The following is a 14,959-nucleotide window of genomic DNA, read 5'->3' as shown; positions in this document are numbered from 1 at the left end:
TGGGTAGTTCTGACCCACTTTAATGGTTACTTTAAATAGAATATGAAATAACTTTAAGATGGTACTTGGAAGAAATTTTTTTGGCTACAGTATTTTTATTTATACACAGAATAACTATCATATTTTCTGAGTTGAATGAGATGATTTGGAAAATATAATGTTAAAGAGATTACTAAAATTAAAATGGCGCTGTAACTAAATAAAATGGTACAAGCAGACTCTAACAAGTTAGATTCACATGTAGATTTATGTGGACTTTACAATAAATTTTCTTAATTAGTTTGACCTTGCTAATGAGGCATATTATCAGAATATTTTACAATTGCTATACTCAATGACTCCTGACCCACTACAGTCTGGCTTCTGCCTCTGACTTTGCCCAAGAGGGAGGATTTTCTCCAGGCTGTTGCCTCCTGGCTCTCTCCAAATCCACTGGCATTTTCCATTCCTCTTCCAGTGTGCCTGCTTTTTCTTCTGGTTCTTCTTCTATCTCAAGGACCACTTTCTTAGTCTTCTTTACTCCATCTTATTCTTGTCTGCACTTTCTACTTCAAATATAAAGACTCTGGAAGTTTGCATTCTCAGCCTCCTTATCTCACTCTCCCACTTATTCAGTAATCTTGACTGTAGGGACCCTGCTAGGCTCTGGGGACACACTGCCACATCGATGGGCACTGCCCCATCCAGCTCACTCCTGTGCAGGCTGGGAGGCAAGAGAGACCAAGAGGAAGGGATTCATTAGTAGTGAAGCTCGGAGGGGAGCTCAGGGTGAAAGTGAGGCTGAACAGGTAAGCAGGGACCTGGTCCTTTCTTCCCTGTGCCCCCCCTCCTCTGCCTCTCCTCGGGGGATCTCATTTTCTCCCATGGCTTCAGTGATCACCTGAGACCTAGCTTTGAGTTCTACACATGAATATCCCAACTTGGTCAATAATTAAATATGTCCAAACCAGAGTCATTCTCTTCTTTCCAAATCTGCCTTTCCTCCTGGGCTCTCTATCTTAGTCAGGTTCATAAACACTTATTGTGCATCTTCCATGCCAGAAAACCCAGCAACCCTAATACCTTCCTTCTGTTCCCCTCACATCCAGTCACCAACTCCTGGTGGTTTGAATCCCATATACATTTTGTTTCCACCATGTTCTTAATCCCATGGCAGGCATACCCTTCGCATCTCCCCTCCTATATTGTTGAAAGGGTTTTCTTGGTATGCGTGAGGAAAGGAAGGAGAAATTTTGGGGGAGGGATATGTTGGGGCAGGAGAAAAAGGAGGAGATGTCTCCTTGACCACATTTTTTATTTCCAAGGGTAATCATTCCATACCTGTTGTTCTTTACTAAAAATCCCTTGATGGGCTGCACTGCCCTTTGAAGAAGGTCCAGTTCTTTAGAATGGCATTTAAGACCCTCCACAATCTACAGCCTCCATTCCCCAAGTACTTTATCATTTGTTCTTCCTGCCATCATTACCCCCTTGGTCAATATTGGATCCTCTAGTCTCACTAAACCAAGGCCTCTCTCTCCTCAAATACAACATATACTTCCTCCAGACTTCTATGACTTTTTTCCCCTTTAGCCCAAGATGCAACGTCTACCTTCTGCTTTTTGACTTCCCACGCCCCCATCTTTCAAAGCCAGCTCAAATGCATTCTTTATTTTTTTAAAGATTGTATTTATTTATTTGAGAGAGATAGAGAAGGGTGGGGGAGAGGGAGAGCAGACAGCATGAGCAGGGGGAGAAGCAGGTTCCCTGCTGAGCAGGAAGCCTTATGCAAGGGTCAATCCCAGGACCCTGAGATCAGGACCTGAGCCAAAGGCAGATGCTTAACTGACTGAGCCACCCAGGTACCCTAAACACATTCTCTATTGAAAAGCATCTGTAGAGCCCTGAAGTCAGGCTCAATTATTTCTTCTCCCTACTACTCTAGAACTTATTACAGTATGTCCCATAAAACAGTCTATGAGCTGCATGATGTCTCCCTCACTGAGATTATGCTCCTTGGGCTCAGGGACCATGTCTTATTTACTCATCTTCATCTCCCTCCCTCTCAGTACCTAGCAGATCATCTTCCACATAGTAGGGACTCAGCAAATTTTGTTTAATTGACTTGAGTGCCTCTCTTCATTCTCTAAACTCATCGACATGCCACTGCATTGTCACTGTACCTAAAATTACTGCTGACTCTACATTATCTATGCCAAGGACTAGGGCAGTGATGCACAGATAATCCCTAAATCACTTACACTGGGCTTTGAAATCCATCACGGATTTCTTTTTCCAGCAGACTGCTTTACCTCCTAAATCATATTTTCTTGCATCAATGTTAAAAATAGTTTTAATCCCCTGAGTATTTAGTAACTGCAGTGATGAAGGTAGGCCAGCTTTTGGGTGGTGAGGTAGCTGTGTAGTCTTGAGTTTAAATACTGGTTCTGCTACTTTCTAGCTGTAAGGCCTTGAGTTTATTGCTCAGTCTCTCTGAATCTGATCTCCTTAGCCAAAAAGGGATAACAATACCTATATTGTGAGGTTCCTATAAGGAATAACTAATCAGTGCCTGACACACAATGGGCAAAGAGTCGATGCTATTGCATTATTGATTTACTTAGTCTTTCTCTCTCCTACTGGATTATTAGCTCCTTAATAGCCCAATTTTCTTTTACTTCCTCAGTGGCCACATACCATGGAGGCTGACAAGAGCAGACAGAGCAAGCCTTCGGTCAGTTGTTTTTGAAAGACTCAATGGGGGGAAGGACAGGGTGAGGGTCCCCTTAGCGGTCTGGGGCAGGGAGCCTGAGTAATAAGTTTCTGTGCCTCCACTACCATCCCCACCACAGGTTTAACAGAGGAGAGCTAGGAGTTTAGGTGATGTGGATCTGGTCTTTATTACGGGGGCAGGTAGGAGGGAGCTATGTACGTGCTTCAGGTCTGTTCTGGCCTCCTGTGACAAATGGCTGTGGGGCCACAAGGCATTTGTCATGCCATTCCAGTAACAACACCTGGGACTGAACGTTTAAGTGTGAGCAGCAGTTTCTGGAGAAGAAAATTCAGACCCTGACTTGTTCCTCTTTCTTGTCCAGGGTATCAGACATGCTGTTATACGGATGAAAACAATCAATCAAGCACAGAAATGCTTCCAGAGAAGCCCACAGCTGCAGCATGGGCAGCAGGGAACATCCCCAGGGAGAGCCGTCCTGCCCTCCAGGAGTGCTCCACAGCCCTGGCTCCGGTGGAGGGGAATTCTGCTTATTGTCCATGTCCTCTTTGTGAACCTGCCTGTGATTGATTAAGAGTCAGCTCTGCTTAGGAGGGTACTGAAGACATCTGGGGAGGAGATGACAAAGGCCTCCAGTTAATTCTGCTAAATAATCTTCTGGGGACCTTCCAATCATGGAGTGCTAACCACTAAATTGCTAATTAAGTGCCCAGTTAACCTTATTAATAATACTAACTGCACAGGGGCCTCCTTGATTCTGCTGGAATGTATGTTAACGGGGCTATAAAAAGGCAGCCGTGTTGAGTTCTCTTGAATGTTTGCACAGGAGAAAGCATTCAGACAACAACTAAGCATTCCTTTTGACATCTGTATTAAATTGCTCATTAGGTTTATTGTGGAAATTAAATTACTGCAAAGCACTGTCCGTTAATTCCTGATGAGGCCTGAATGGCTGTGCTGATGCACGTATGGGCTGTGGTGGAGCTGCTTAGTTATGTGTTGGCAGGCTGCTAGGTGGTCTGGATTGCTCAGGAGCCTGGAAAGGGAACAGATGCTCTAAGCAGAGGGGCTCCATTTCAGAGAAGCCAGCAACCATGCAGAGGAACCAGCAGGACTGATGTGATGGGTCTCCGGAACAGACCGAGCAAGACATCATCTTTTGGCTAATGAGGTTTTCAGAGTCTAGAATGGACATGTTTATTTGATGATGGTACAAAAATCCCCGCCTCCTAGATATTTATTTGGGAAAAAGTAGGAAGTATAGCATAATAGTTAAGAACAGGGGTTCTGGTGCCAGGCTGCTTGGGTTTCAATCTTGGCCAACTATCCAATTTTGAAGATACTCTGACTATACTAAGAACTTTCTGAAAAGAATATTTCAAAGAACAAATAGGAAGTTAAAGGATTATTCTTTAATTCATTCTATCTAATAATCCATGTCTAAGTACTTCTCTGGTTCATAAACAGCCCATGCTGATGCTTTCTCTTTGAAGTTTGTAGAAATGATTCTTTACATTTTATTGACTGAACGGTGATGCAGGGAGTGGTTGGAGGTTTAAAATTTTTGCTTATTCATCTTCTCTCCAGTTGAGAGGAAGTAAGCCTTGAATTCTCCACATATGAGAAATAGGGGCCTGTGGGTTCCCTGGCCATGCTGTGTGAGATGCTTGGGTTATCCATAAATGTAAGTCATGGTTATGTTATCTTATGAATGCATCTATTTTTCAGTTGCATTTCTACAATTACTGAATAGTTAAGTGCATCCCAACTCCGTATTAGCAGGTAAGTCCTCAGAGATAAAGAAACTGTTCCTGCCCTCAAGGGGACACCCAGAGCCTGAAGGCAGTGAGGGTGAAGAGATGAAGAGGGAGAAAGGGAGACAAGAAAGGCCATTGACGTGTAAACAAACAATCTCAAGACAGGGTGATAACTGCTGTGACAGCAGTGGGTACTGTGTGTTAGCTCAGAGGAGAGGTACTGAACCCAGGATGGCTGGAGAGAAATTTCCTTGATGAAGTTTGTAAAATGAAACCCAGGGAAAGGACACTGAAGACAGAGGGGGCAGCATATGGAAAGGCTAAAGGTGAGAAGAGATTTGCAAGCAGTTTGTATGTCCTGTAGTGTGCAAAGGAGGGGGATGGGTAGGAGCTAGTGTTAAGATGAGGCTGGAAAGGAAGGCAGGACTCTTATCATGGTGTATAGAAGCCACGGTCAGCACAGAGCTTTGGATTCCTCCTGCGGCAAGTGAAGAGGTGGGCAGAGCTGATGATGGTCAGAGATGGAAGAGATATCTTGGAATAGCTCCTGAGTTTACTGGATGGCATGGACAACATAACTGCCCTTCACTTTCACCCATGAAAAATGTCAGGGCTTGAAATTGCATTAAACCGCAAAAGTGGAAATATTATGTAAGACAATATGGGTTAAAAATTCGTATTTCAACCCAGCATATTCCCTAGTTGGTGCTTACATGAACATTTTAGAGCTTTAGAATATGTGCTTAGTGACTTTCAGTTAAAGGAGATTTAAAAACCTACTAATATTTAAAGAAAACCTAAATGTAAGTGACTTTTAAGATAGAGAAGCTAGAATAGAAGAACTTTCCTAGAGATCCATTTGCCCTAACATTTTGGGACCTATTGCAGTTTTTGATTTCTTTCTTTATTTTATTTTATTTATTTATTGAGAGAGAGAGAGAATGATAGAGAGAGAGCATGAGAGGGAGGAGGGTCAGAGGGAGAAGCAGACTCCCTGCTGAGCAAGGAGCCCGATGTGGGACTTGATCCTGGTACTCCAGGATCATGACCTGAGCCGAAGGCAGTCGCTTAATGAACTGAGCCACCCAGGCACCCCTTTGATTTCTTTCTAATGGTTAAAAATGAAGGCCTAGTTACAAGAAGTTGGAACTATTAGCTCAAATGGTTTAGGTCCTGCTGGCTCTCAGATTCTGACTCATGACTTGGGCTGTGGTTGTATGGGGTGGGTTCACTTACCTGGAGTTGAGACTTTGCTGCCAGCTCCTGATAATACTGGGACTGGGAGTCAGTGAGTTCTGCCTTGAACTTCTGATTTGCCAGAGTGATGCTCAGCTCCACCTTCTGCTCCAGTGGGCCCTTGGATACCTTAGTGGATTCAACTTTTCTTTCCTAAATTAAAAAACAAAAGTCTTCTATTAATGTAAAGCATAGGCATAGAGTAATATTAAATAATATATATTGATATTGTCTCAAGAAGTGTATTATGAAGGCTCAAGTGCTTTTAGAATTGAAATCCTATTAACTAGAAGTGTCCTCTGAATTTCATTGAGAGACAAAGTACCAAAACTCCAATAAGTTAACTGTTTAGAATCCTTGAGAACACTGCAATTTTATGACTATGTGCTCTTCATGAAAGCATTTACACATATAGACACACCCATAATTCATATACACTGCCAGAGCATCATTGGGATCGTGCCACATTCTTGTGTAACTTTATGAATACTCTTTGATGAGGATCGGATTACCCAAAATAACCTAAGGATGCTGAGATATTAATACAATCTTTTTTAGAGAAGAGTCTAGACTTGTTTAATGAGACCATTTGTGCTTAAACTTCACATTGAAACTAGTTAGTAAGCACCGTCAGGTCAAGAGAGGGTTTGAAATATCTCTCAGAAGGAATGGCGTATTTGGGCCACCTTTGGTAGCATGTGACTTAGAAGAGAAGCACTCCTCTGAGGAGCTGGATTTGGCCTCTGATCACAAGGGGGCCGGGGTCATCCTTCTTGCCGTCTGGACTGGGAATAGACAGGAGTCTCACTGTTCTGAATTCACCTGGGCTCCCAGGGTATAGAGCAAGCCTAGAGCTGGGTTTCAAACTTGGGGTTTGACAGATTTTCAATATTGGGTAGCCAGATGATCATGAAATCTGAACAGCTTTCTTGAAAGAGTAAAAAACATGTCTGTAGAAAACGGAATGTCTTTGGTAATGTACATATTCTCTTATTAGTGAAATTAGAGCTGTGGAGGCTGAAAGAGACCAACCAATGGAAAATGACATGAGGGACAAATCTCATGTGGGTGGTAGTTTCTCCTCATTTCTTATCACAAGGTCCTCTCTTCCATGGGACAGCAGCATAGCCTCTAACCTTAATAGGGCACACAGAGGATGTAGATTCACACTTGCCAGACTACTGATGTTTGTTTAACAAAAAGATTTCATTCATTCATTCATTGAAGTAACACACATTAAGCATTTATATGGGTATAGAACAGTGCTAGGACATATGGGAAGTTAAAAGAAAAATATGGCACATGGTATTATCCTCTAGAAGCTTACCATTTCACTAGGCATATTTAAAGTTCACACGAGACATTTAAATAAATTCTTTAGATGTATTAGTGAGAAGTCTTGTAATTTATCCTTAGTCACTGGATTACTTTTCCATGCTTCTCACCCATTATCCTCAGTAATACTCTATTACCTATGGAATAAAAATCCAAACTTTTTTCCTGACATGAAGGCTCTCTCCAGTCTGATCCCAATCTGCTTGAACAATTTTATTTATTTTTTATTTTTTATACATTTTTTTCATTAAAATTTGTGTTTTTGTTTTATTAAACTACTGAGTAGGCCCAGGTAGTATATCCTATTTTTTAAAAGTTTTTATTTTAATTCCAGTTAGTTAAATTACACTGTTATATTAGTTTCAGGTGTACAATATAGTGATTCAACATTACCATACATCACCCTGTGCTCATCATGACAAGTTCACTCCTTAATCCCCATCACCTATTTCACCCATCCCCCAACCCACCTCCCCTCTGGTAACCATCAGTTTGTTCTCTATAGTTCAGAGTCTGTTTCTTGGTTTCTCTCTCTTTCTCTCTCTTCCCCCCCACCATGTTCATCTGTTTCATTTCTTAAATTCCACATGTGAGTGAAATCATATGGTATTTGTCTTTCTCTGACTGACTTATTTAGCTTAGCATTATGCTCTCTAGCTCCACCCAGATCCTTGCAAATGGCAAGATTTCATTCTTTTTGATGGCTGAGTAATATTCCATTGCATACATATACACTACATCTTCTTTACCCATTCATCAGCTGATAGATATTTGGGCTGTTTCCATAATTTGGCTATTGTAAATAATGCTGCTATAAACATAGGGGTGCATGTATCCATTTGAATTAGTGTTTCTGTATTGTTTGGATAAATACCTAATAGTGCAATTACTGGATTGGAGGGTAATTCTATTTTTAACTTTTTGAGGAACCTCCATATTGTTCTCCAGAGTCCATCAGTTTGCATTCCCACCAATAGTGCAAGAGGGTTCCTTTTTCTTCACATCCTTGCCAACACCTATTATTTCTTGTGTTGTTGATTTTACCTGTTCTGACAGGTGTGAGGTGATATCTCATTGTGGCTTTGATTTGCATTTCCCTGATGATGAGTGATGATGAGCATCTTTTCAGATGTCTCTTGGCCATCTGTATGTCTTCTTTGGAAAAATGTCTGTTCATGTCTTCTGCCCTTTTTTAAATTGGATTATTTGTTTCTTGGGTGTTGAGTTTTACAAGTTCTTTATATATTCTGGATACTAACCTTTTATCAGATATGCCATTGACAAATATCTTCTCCCATTCCGTAGGCTGCCTTTTAGTTTTATTGATTGTTTTTTCCACTATGTAGAAGCTTTTTATTTTGATGTAGTCCCAATAGTTTATTTTTGCTTTTATTTCCCTTGCCTCAGGAGATAGATCTAGAAATAAGTTGCTATGGCTGATGTCAAAGAGGTTACTGCCTGTATTCTGTTCTAGGATTTTTATGGTTTCCTGTCTCACATTTAGGTCTTTAATACATTTTGAATTTATTTTTGTGTATGGTATAATAAAGTGGTCCAATTTCTTTCTTTTGCATGTTGCTGTCCAGTTTTCCCAACGCTGTTTGTTGAAGAGACTGTCATTTTCCCATTGGATATTCTCTGCTGCTTTGTTGAAGATTCGTTGACCATATAGTTGTGGGTTTATTTTTGGGTTTTCAATTCGGTTTTATTGATCTATATGTCTATTTTTTGTGCCAGTACCATACTGTTTTGATTACTACAGCTTTGTAATATAACTTGAAGTCCAGAATTGTGATGCCTCCAGCTTTGCTCTTCTTTTTCAAGACAGCTTTGGCAATTTGGGGTCTTTTGTGGTTCCATACTATTTTTAAGATTCTTTGTTCTAGCTCTGTGAAAAATCCTATCAGTATTTTGATAGGGATTGCATTAAATGTGTAAATTGCTTTGGGTAGTATAGACATTTTAACAATATTTGTTCTTCCAATCCATGAACAAGGAATGCCTTTCCATTTCTTTGTATCATCTTCAGTTTCTTTCATCAGTGTTTTATAGTTTTCAGAGTACAGGTTTTTCACCTCTTTGGTTAGGTTTATTCCTAGATATCTTATTTTTTTTTTTTTGGTGCAATTATAAATGGAATTGTTGTTGCTTGAACAATTGTAGTTCGTGTCATTTCTCCCTGCACTGACTACCAGATAGCTTGTTCACTGTTGATGAGATATCACATCGCTTGTGCTAATTTCCTGACTGGAGGCCTTCCTCACTGCTCCCCATGCTCACCTCTAGCACTAAAACATGGGAACACACATATACATACTTTTTTTACTTCTTACTAATATTTTATGGTTCATTTAAAATAATATTTTCTCTGATCAATTAGGGCAGAAATCTTTGCCTTCTCTAAACTCCTGGAGCAATGAATAATATTTGAATTTCTCATTTAATACCTATGCCATACTCACCTACAGTCTTTTTATATGCTAATCTTGTCACCCCGCATATAATCTCCTGAATCCAGTATGATTCTCACACTTCATTAAATCTCCCAAAGTTAAAAAAAAAGAGGCCACTTATGCACAAAACTCTCTATGAATATACATGACTGGGGGTTACATGCTTTGCAACCTGTTCTGGTCTATCATTTTGTTCCATTCTATACATCTGCCATCTTCAAGTATAGCATTTAGATTATTTTGTACTTATTTTGCATTATAAATTTCTTGAAGGCAGGAACCGTGTCTTATTCATCTTAGGATCTTTGGCACATACCCCAATGTCTGGCACATGAGAGGATTTTAGTAAAATGTTGGTGAATGAAAGAATAAGTGAAAGATGCAGGTGGAAAAAGGATAAGAGGAGGATATGAATATGAAATGAAATGTTCAGGGGCTATTTACTGCAGAAGGGGGGACCTATATTAGATTTTGAAGAATATGGGACACAAGTAATGTGGGAAAAGAGAAGGCAAACTAGAATTGTCTTTGAAATTTTATAGTAAATACATTTAATCTCAATAGTTTTTTCCAACAGCACTTTTCACTGTTCATGGAATAGTATTTTTGAGAAAAATGGAAATTTGAATTCTTTGTTCATAGCAATAGTTCCAACAAATCCATAGCCATCTGGCCTACTGGCCAGATAGAATGGCCAGCGGGTTTCTCATCCCTGAATTTTCACGTAGAGCTGGTGAGACTGAACTTCTTGTCCTTCTCGTCCTCACTGCCTGGGCTTTGACCCGTGCCTTGCGGCTAGGTTCCCAGGAGAGGAAAGGCTAGTGAAGTCTCACAGACCACAGGGAAGTTAGGTCTGGTTGCAGTGGCAGCGTAAGGATGAGAAGATCTGGGCTCAGATGTGTCACCCCTGTACTCCTGCTCCCTTCTGAACTTGCTGCCCACCTCGTGCTGCCCCAGCCCTGTCACTCCTGAGTAAAGAGGACAGTTTCCCTGCTTCAGCATCAAATGTCTGGCTCAAAGATTTTGGAACGGTTAAAATGTCCCCCTTTTTTGATAGCCGACATTAAATGCTGTAACATATCCTCTCCTCCTTCATGCCTTTTCACACAAAGAGAGCAGTGTAGCCAGTGTTCCTCTTTGCCTGAGAACACCGATTTTATTTTTCCCCATTTGACATGCAGGATTTCAATCATTTTGATATTTGTCTGACCTATTCATGCTGGCCATGCCTGAAAGCAAAACTTCTACCCTTACTGTCAGCACGAGAATACACTTTAGTGGAGAAGGAGCTTGATTGATTGATTGATAGGCTTTATTCATTCACTTATTCTAGTGCTTGGTGAGTACCTGCTGTAGATGAGGTTCTCTTAGGTACTGGGGGAAAAAGGGCCCCTGCAGTCCTAGAGTTTATAATTAAGTTGCTTCTTGCAATTCCTCCCACCTTATTGTAGTTTTCAATCTATTTTTCCCTCAGTCCCTAGAGGAAGGAATAATCCCGAATAGAACAAAGTCACTGACTCTTAATTGGAGTGATAAAAATGCAGCACTAGTAATACTAAATGGCCAATTCACCCATTCTCTTTTCTTGTGTTACTAATAAAACAAAACCAGGCATGTGAAGAGCTAGATTGACTCTCAGAACTTCTTACTATTGTAGGCTTCTTGGTGTCACTGAAGAGTGTGACATCCAGAGTGAGAGGGAAGGGTCCGACGGAGACATTGGCAACATCTGTGGAAATTAAAAACATTACAGGCACAAAAATGAGATTGGAGAAGTTTACATTAGAACAAGGTCAAAATTTCATATACTTTTTCTGTCATTCTGGAATTTACAGATGTGGGGTGCCTTCTTACCTCATTTTTTTTAAGATCACATAAATATGTTCTTGAGAAAAATATAACTCATACTTTTGATCCTAGTTGAATTCTCCATTCTTCTGTTCTAGATGCTATCCTAGTTTGGGGCCATCCTAAATATGTTACAGTTAAATGGTTTTGCCAATGAGATCTGCTTAATTTTTCCATTTGTGAATATATAAAGGGTGCAAGACAGATATTTATCTTCAATTTATTTGTTTGAAAATATTGGTAATGATTGTCTCCAAGTTGAAGGATAATGGGTGATTTGGCTTTACCTTTATTCTTTTCTAGATTTTCAAGTTTTATACAATGCATTTAAATTATTTTATAAAGTTAAAAATATCAGTTAGCTTTGAGAAAGTATATTATAAATTTTGTCAACTTCAATTAAGGATTGCTTTTTAAATAATATACTTTCATGATCATTTGAATTAAGGTTCAGGAGCAGGTGAATGAGGAGATCTAAGCTTACCTGTAGAAAACACAGGGGTCTCACCAGGCTCTCCGAATGTCTCCGCTGTAGATATTTCATCTTTTCTATCACCACAGCAGAAAAGAAAGAAGAGGTGGTTAAAAGGAGCTTGATAACAATAGGGGAAATGCACTTACTTTTCCTATACTCAATAGACCTAAAAATTAGAGAAAAACCCTTTAAAACTGGGTTTGCCTATTTCTTTCATTATAGAAGTAACCTTCAAATATATTTTCATTGAAGAAAAATTCAAACAACTCCTGCAAATGGTTATGTTTGACTCCAGGGTTTTCCGTAAGCCTCTTTCATGTGGTCCTTGGGAGCATTTTCACCATAAGCAAAACTGGTCTTTGGGGCTTGATGTTTTATAGTCCCATTGTGTTTGCACTGTGTCCTTGACATCAAAGATAATTGCATGACATGATCTATGACTGAATGTTCTTGCTAAAATCTCAGATCCTCAAACCTGCAAATCCAGAAAGTCCTTAAGTTTATTTACTAAAGTAACTCTTGTGGTTATAGTAATAGGAGAGAGGGAGATTTCTGGATAATGCAGGTGTATTAAATCCCTATTCTGGACACAACCATTGTCTGCAGGAGTTATGGGTGGGTTTGCAGTGGCAGTCTGGAAGATATCTAAGGGCAAATCCAAGGGCATGGTTGTATAGCTGTTATAACATTGGCCCATTCTAGCAAGCTTTATATAGAAAGGAGTAGCAATAGTGATATCTTTTGAAGCTCACTGAAAGATTTGTTACTATAAGCTATTAGGTCTTATTAGCTTGTGTCTGTATTAGTACAATTTAGTCATAGTTGACCAATATATTTGATCCAGTTTTCCGTGATTCACGATGATGGGAAGACCAAAGGGAATGGCTAGGTGCTCTGTGTTATAAGGTCATCTAGATTGGCTATAGACAATGGGACCATCTACACACATATTTCTAACACATGCAATTTTCCCAAAGTCCTAATAGAGGTAATATACAAAATATCCATTGGCCTGGCATGGGCTCTGACCAATCAGAATAGATGTAAACATGGAGGACTATATTGGTGCACACAGGCTAAATATAAATTCAGACTGTTTCGGAATTAGGTATTCTTGTTTGTTTCTACTGGTATTATGCTATATACTTAAGAAATAGTTTTTATGGATATCATATTTATAAAGATCTCATATCAAACATTAGAGCATTTGTGATTTAGACAATTTTCCTTTTTTCTTTTACTTTTTAGAACTTTGTTCATGGTACGATCTCTTTCCTCCTATTATAACTTTGGTATCCTTGTTTTACCTTGCTGTATAAAAGAAAACAACCAAGAGGAATAGTTATTAAAGTGCTGGCTATGCATTAGTTACAAGTCAGCAGCCCACTTTGTGCAGGATCCTGTGTCAGATGCTATTTCCTCATCCTTTGCCACTGGGTGTGATTCTGCCACGACAGTGGCAATCTAGACCATCACTTGGAAGCTTTAATTTGGGAAGCTGGGACACTGGGTTCTTTCACTGGTTTTTATTTTAAAGTCATTTGAAACTGACAGATTTATGGGCTACTCAGGTGAGAAAATTTTCTGTTTTGTCTTCCTAGAAAGGTTTGAAATAACAGACCTGCCTTTCTGCCTGCCTGCCTTCCTTCCTTCCTTCCTTCCTTCCTTCCTTCCCAACTTGGTAATCATAGTTAATGTAAAATGTTTGTCTCTTGCTCCTTAGCAATTCTTTCTAGCAATGTTGGTAGACACAGGAGTGGATGGGATGGTTCTATTTCTTTCTCTTTCTGTCTTGGGTTAGCTGTTTCCTGTAATTTTTAATGTTTTTCTATCAAGTCTTGGTACATTCTGTTGGATTTTTTCTTATGGATGGATGGCCTCTGCTTTGCTTTCTTTTTCTTTTTTTGAAAATGGAGAAATAAGTATCATCCTATAGTTAAATCAGAAGAGTGAATATCTCTGTGTCTTGTGAACAAAGTTAATACTCTAGTACTAAGATTTTCCTCAATCACATTATTTCTTCTCATAACAACTTTTTAAAATTTCTAAAGAGTGGTTCGGTAGATGTATCAATTAACAAAAATATATGAGGATTTTGCTCAGGTCTGTGGTGGTGGGTGGAGAGATATGAAAGGGTTCCCGCCCTTGAGGAGTTTAAACTCTTACAGGAAAATAGGGTAAAGCGAGGAAGTGTTAAATAAAATGTAAGTGCCAAAAAGAGTACAAAGTTCAAAGCAGGAAAATATTGCTGCAGGCTCAAATAGGCTGTTAAGACATCATGGGATCCAGGTGGGACTCCACTAGGAGTGTGAAGTAGAGTAGGATTTGGATAGGTAATGTAGAAAAGGCAGGTTTTTCTGGGCAAGAGGGAAAGGCTAGGGGTCAGAGTCCAGGATGAGGAAGGTGTGGTCTGTGTGCAGTGAGGAATGGCATGGTGGCAACAGTGGGATCATGGGTAATGGATGCAAAGTTGGAAAGGTCAGGGGGTGAAAGGTCTTAATTGATGAGTTTGGCCTCTGCTCTGCCTCAGTGAAGGTCCTGGCAGGACACAGATGGCTCACTCATTGTGGGGTAATTTGAGCAAAATTTAAAAAAGGAATTACTTACTAAGTTGTGGGAAGAGTATAAGAGCAACCACAAGGTCAAGTGCAGTACCCCAGGGCTGGTATCAGTGGGGTGCTCAAACTACCCTTAGTCCAGTTACCACGAACCAGAGACAGAAAAGGATCTGTGGAAAGGCTGCTTGACAGGAGCTGAGATGAAGTTGAAGGAAGACAACAGCGTTTGAAGACTTTGCAAGTTGAGGGTGAGGGGAGGTGAGGAACTCACTCACCTCATTCTCTCCTCTCCCTCTGATCTCCTGCTCCCCACTGGCTGGACCTACCTAGGAGTCAGGGCAAAGGATGCACGTGACTCTATCCTTACCAATCAGCCTTCTGTACACAGAACATGAGGGGAACAGTGGGCAGAGGATATTCAGAAGGGTAAGAGGAAGATGTAGGACTCTTTTGAAAGTCATTGAACAGGGCTCAATGTAAGAAATTTTTCAGACTTATTAATCCAGCAGCAGTTATGCAAGTTAAGGAGGGGAAGAGGTTAGAGGCAGGGACATCCATTAGGGAGATCAGATTTGACATTCTTCACA

The 14,959-nt window shown here is 40.1% G+C and overlaps 1 protein-coding gene across 1 annotated transcript in view; it reads right to left on the bottom strand.

Moving 5' to 3' along the window:
• Nucleotides 1-14,959, bottom strand: part of IMPG1 (interphotoreceptor matrix proteoglycan 1) — a 124,156-nt gene that overhangs the window by 74,074 nt on the left and 35,123 nt on the right. Inside the window, 3 exon segments of the mRNA XM_032410137.1 lie at nt 5,704-5,856; nt 11,141-11,220; nt 11,824-11,888. Coding sequence (XP_032266028.1) covers nt 5,704-5,856; nt 11,141-11,220; nt 11,824-11,888 — 298 coding nt within the window.

Source organism: Phoca vitulina, unplaced genomic scaffold (assembly GCF_004348235.1).
Source record: "Phoca vitulina isolate PV1807 unplaced genomic scaffold, GSC_HSeal_1.0 scaffold11, whole genome shotgun sequence".
NCBI classification, from domain to species: Eukaryota; Metazoa; Chordata; class Mammalia; order Carnivora; family Phocidae; genus Phoca; species Phoca vitulina.
Note: the sequence above shows the minus strand (reverse complement) of the source record. Positions and strands in the feature narration are given on the sequence as shown.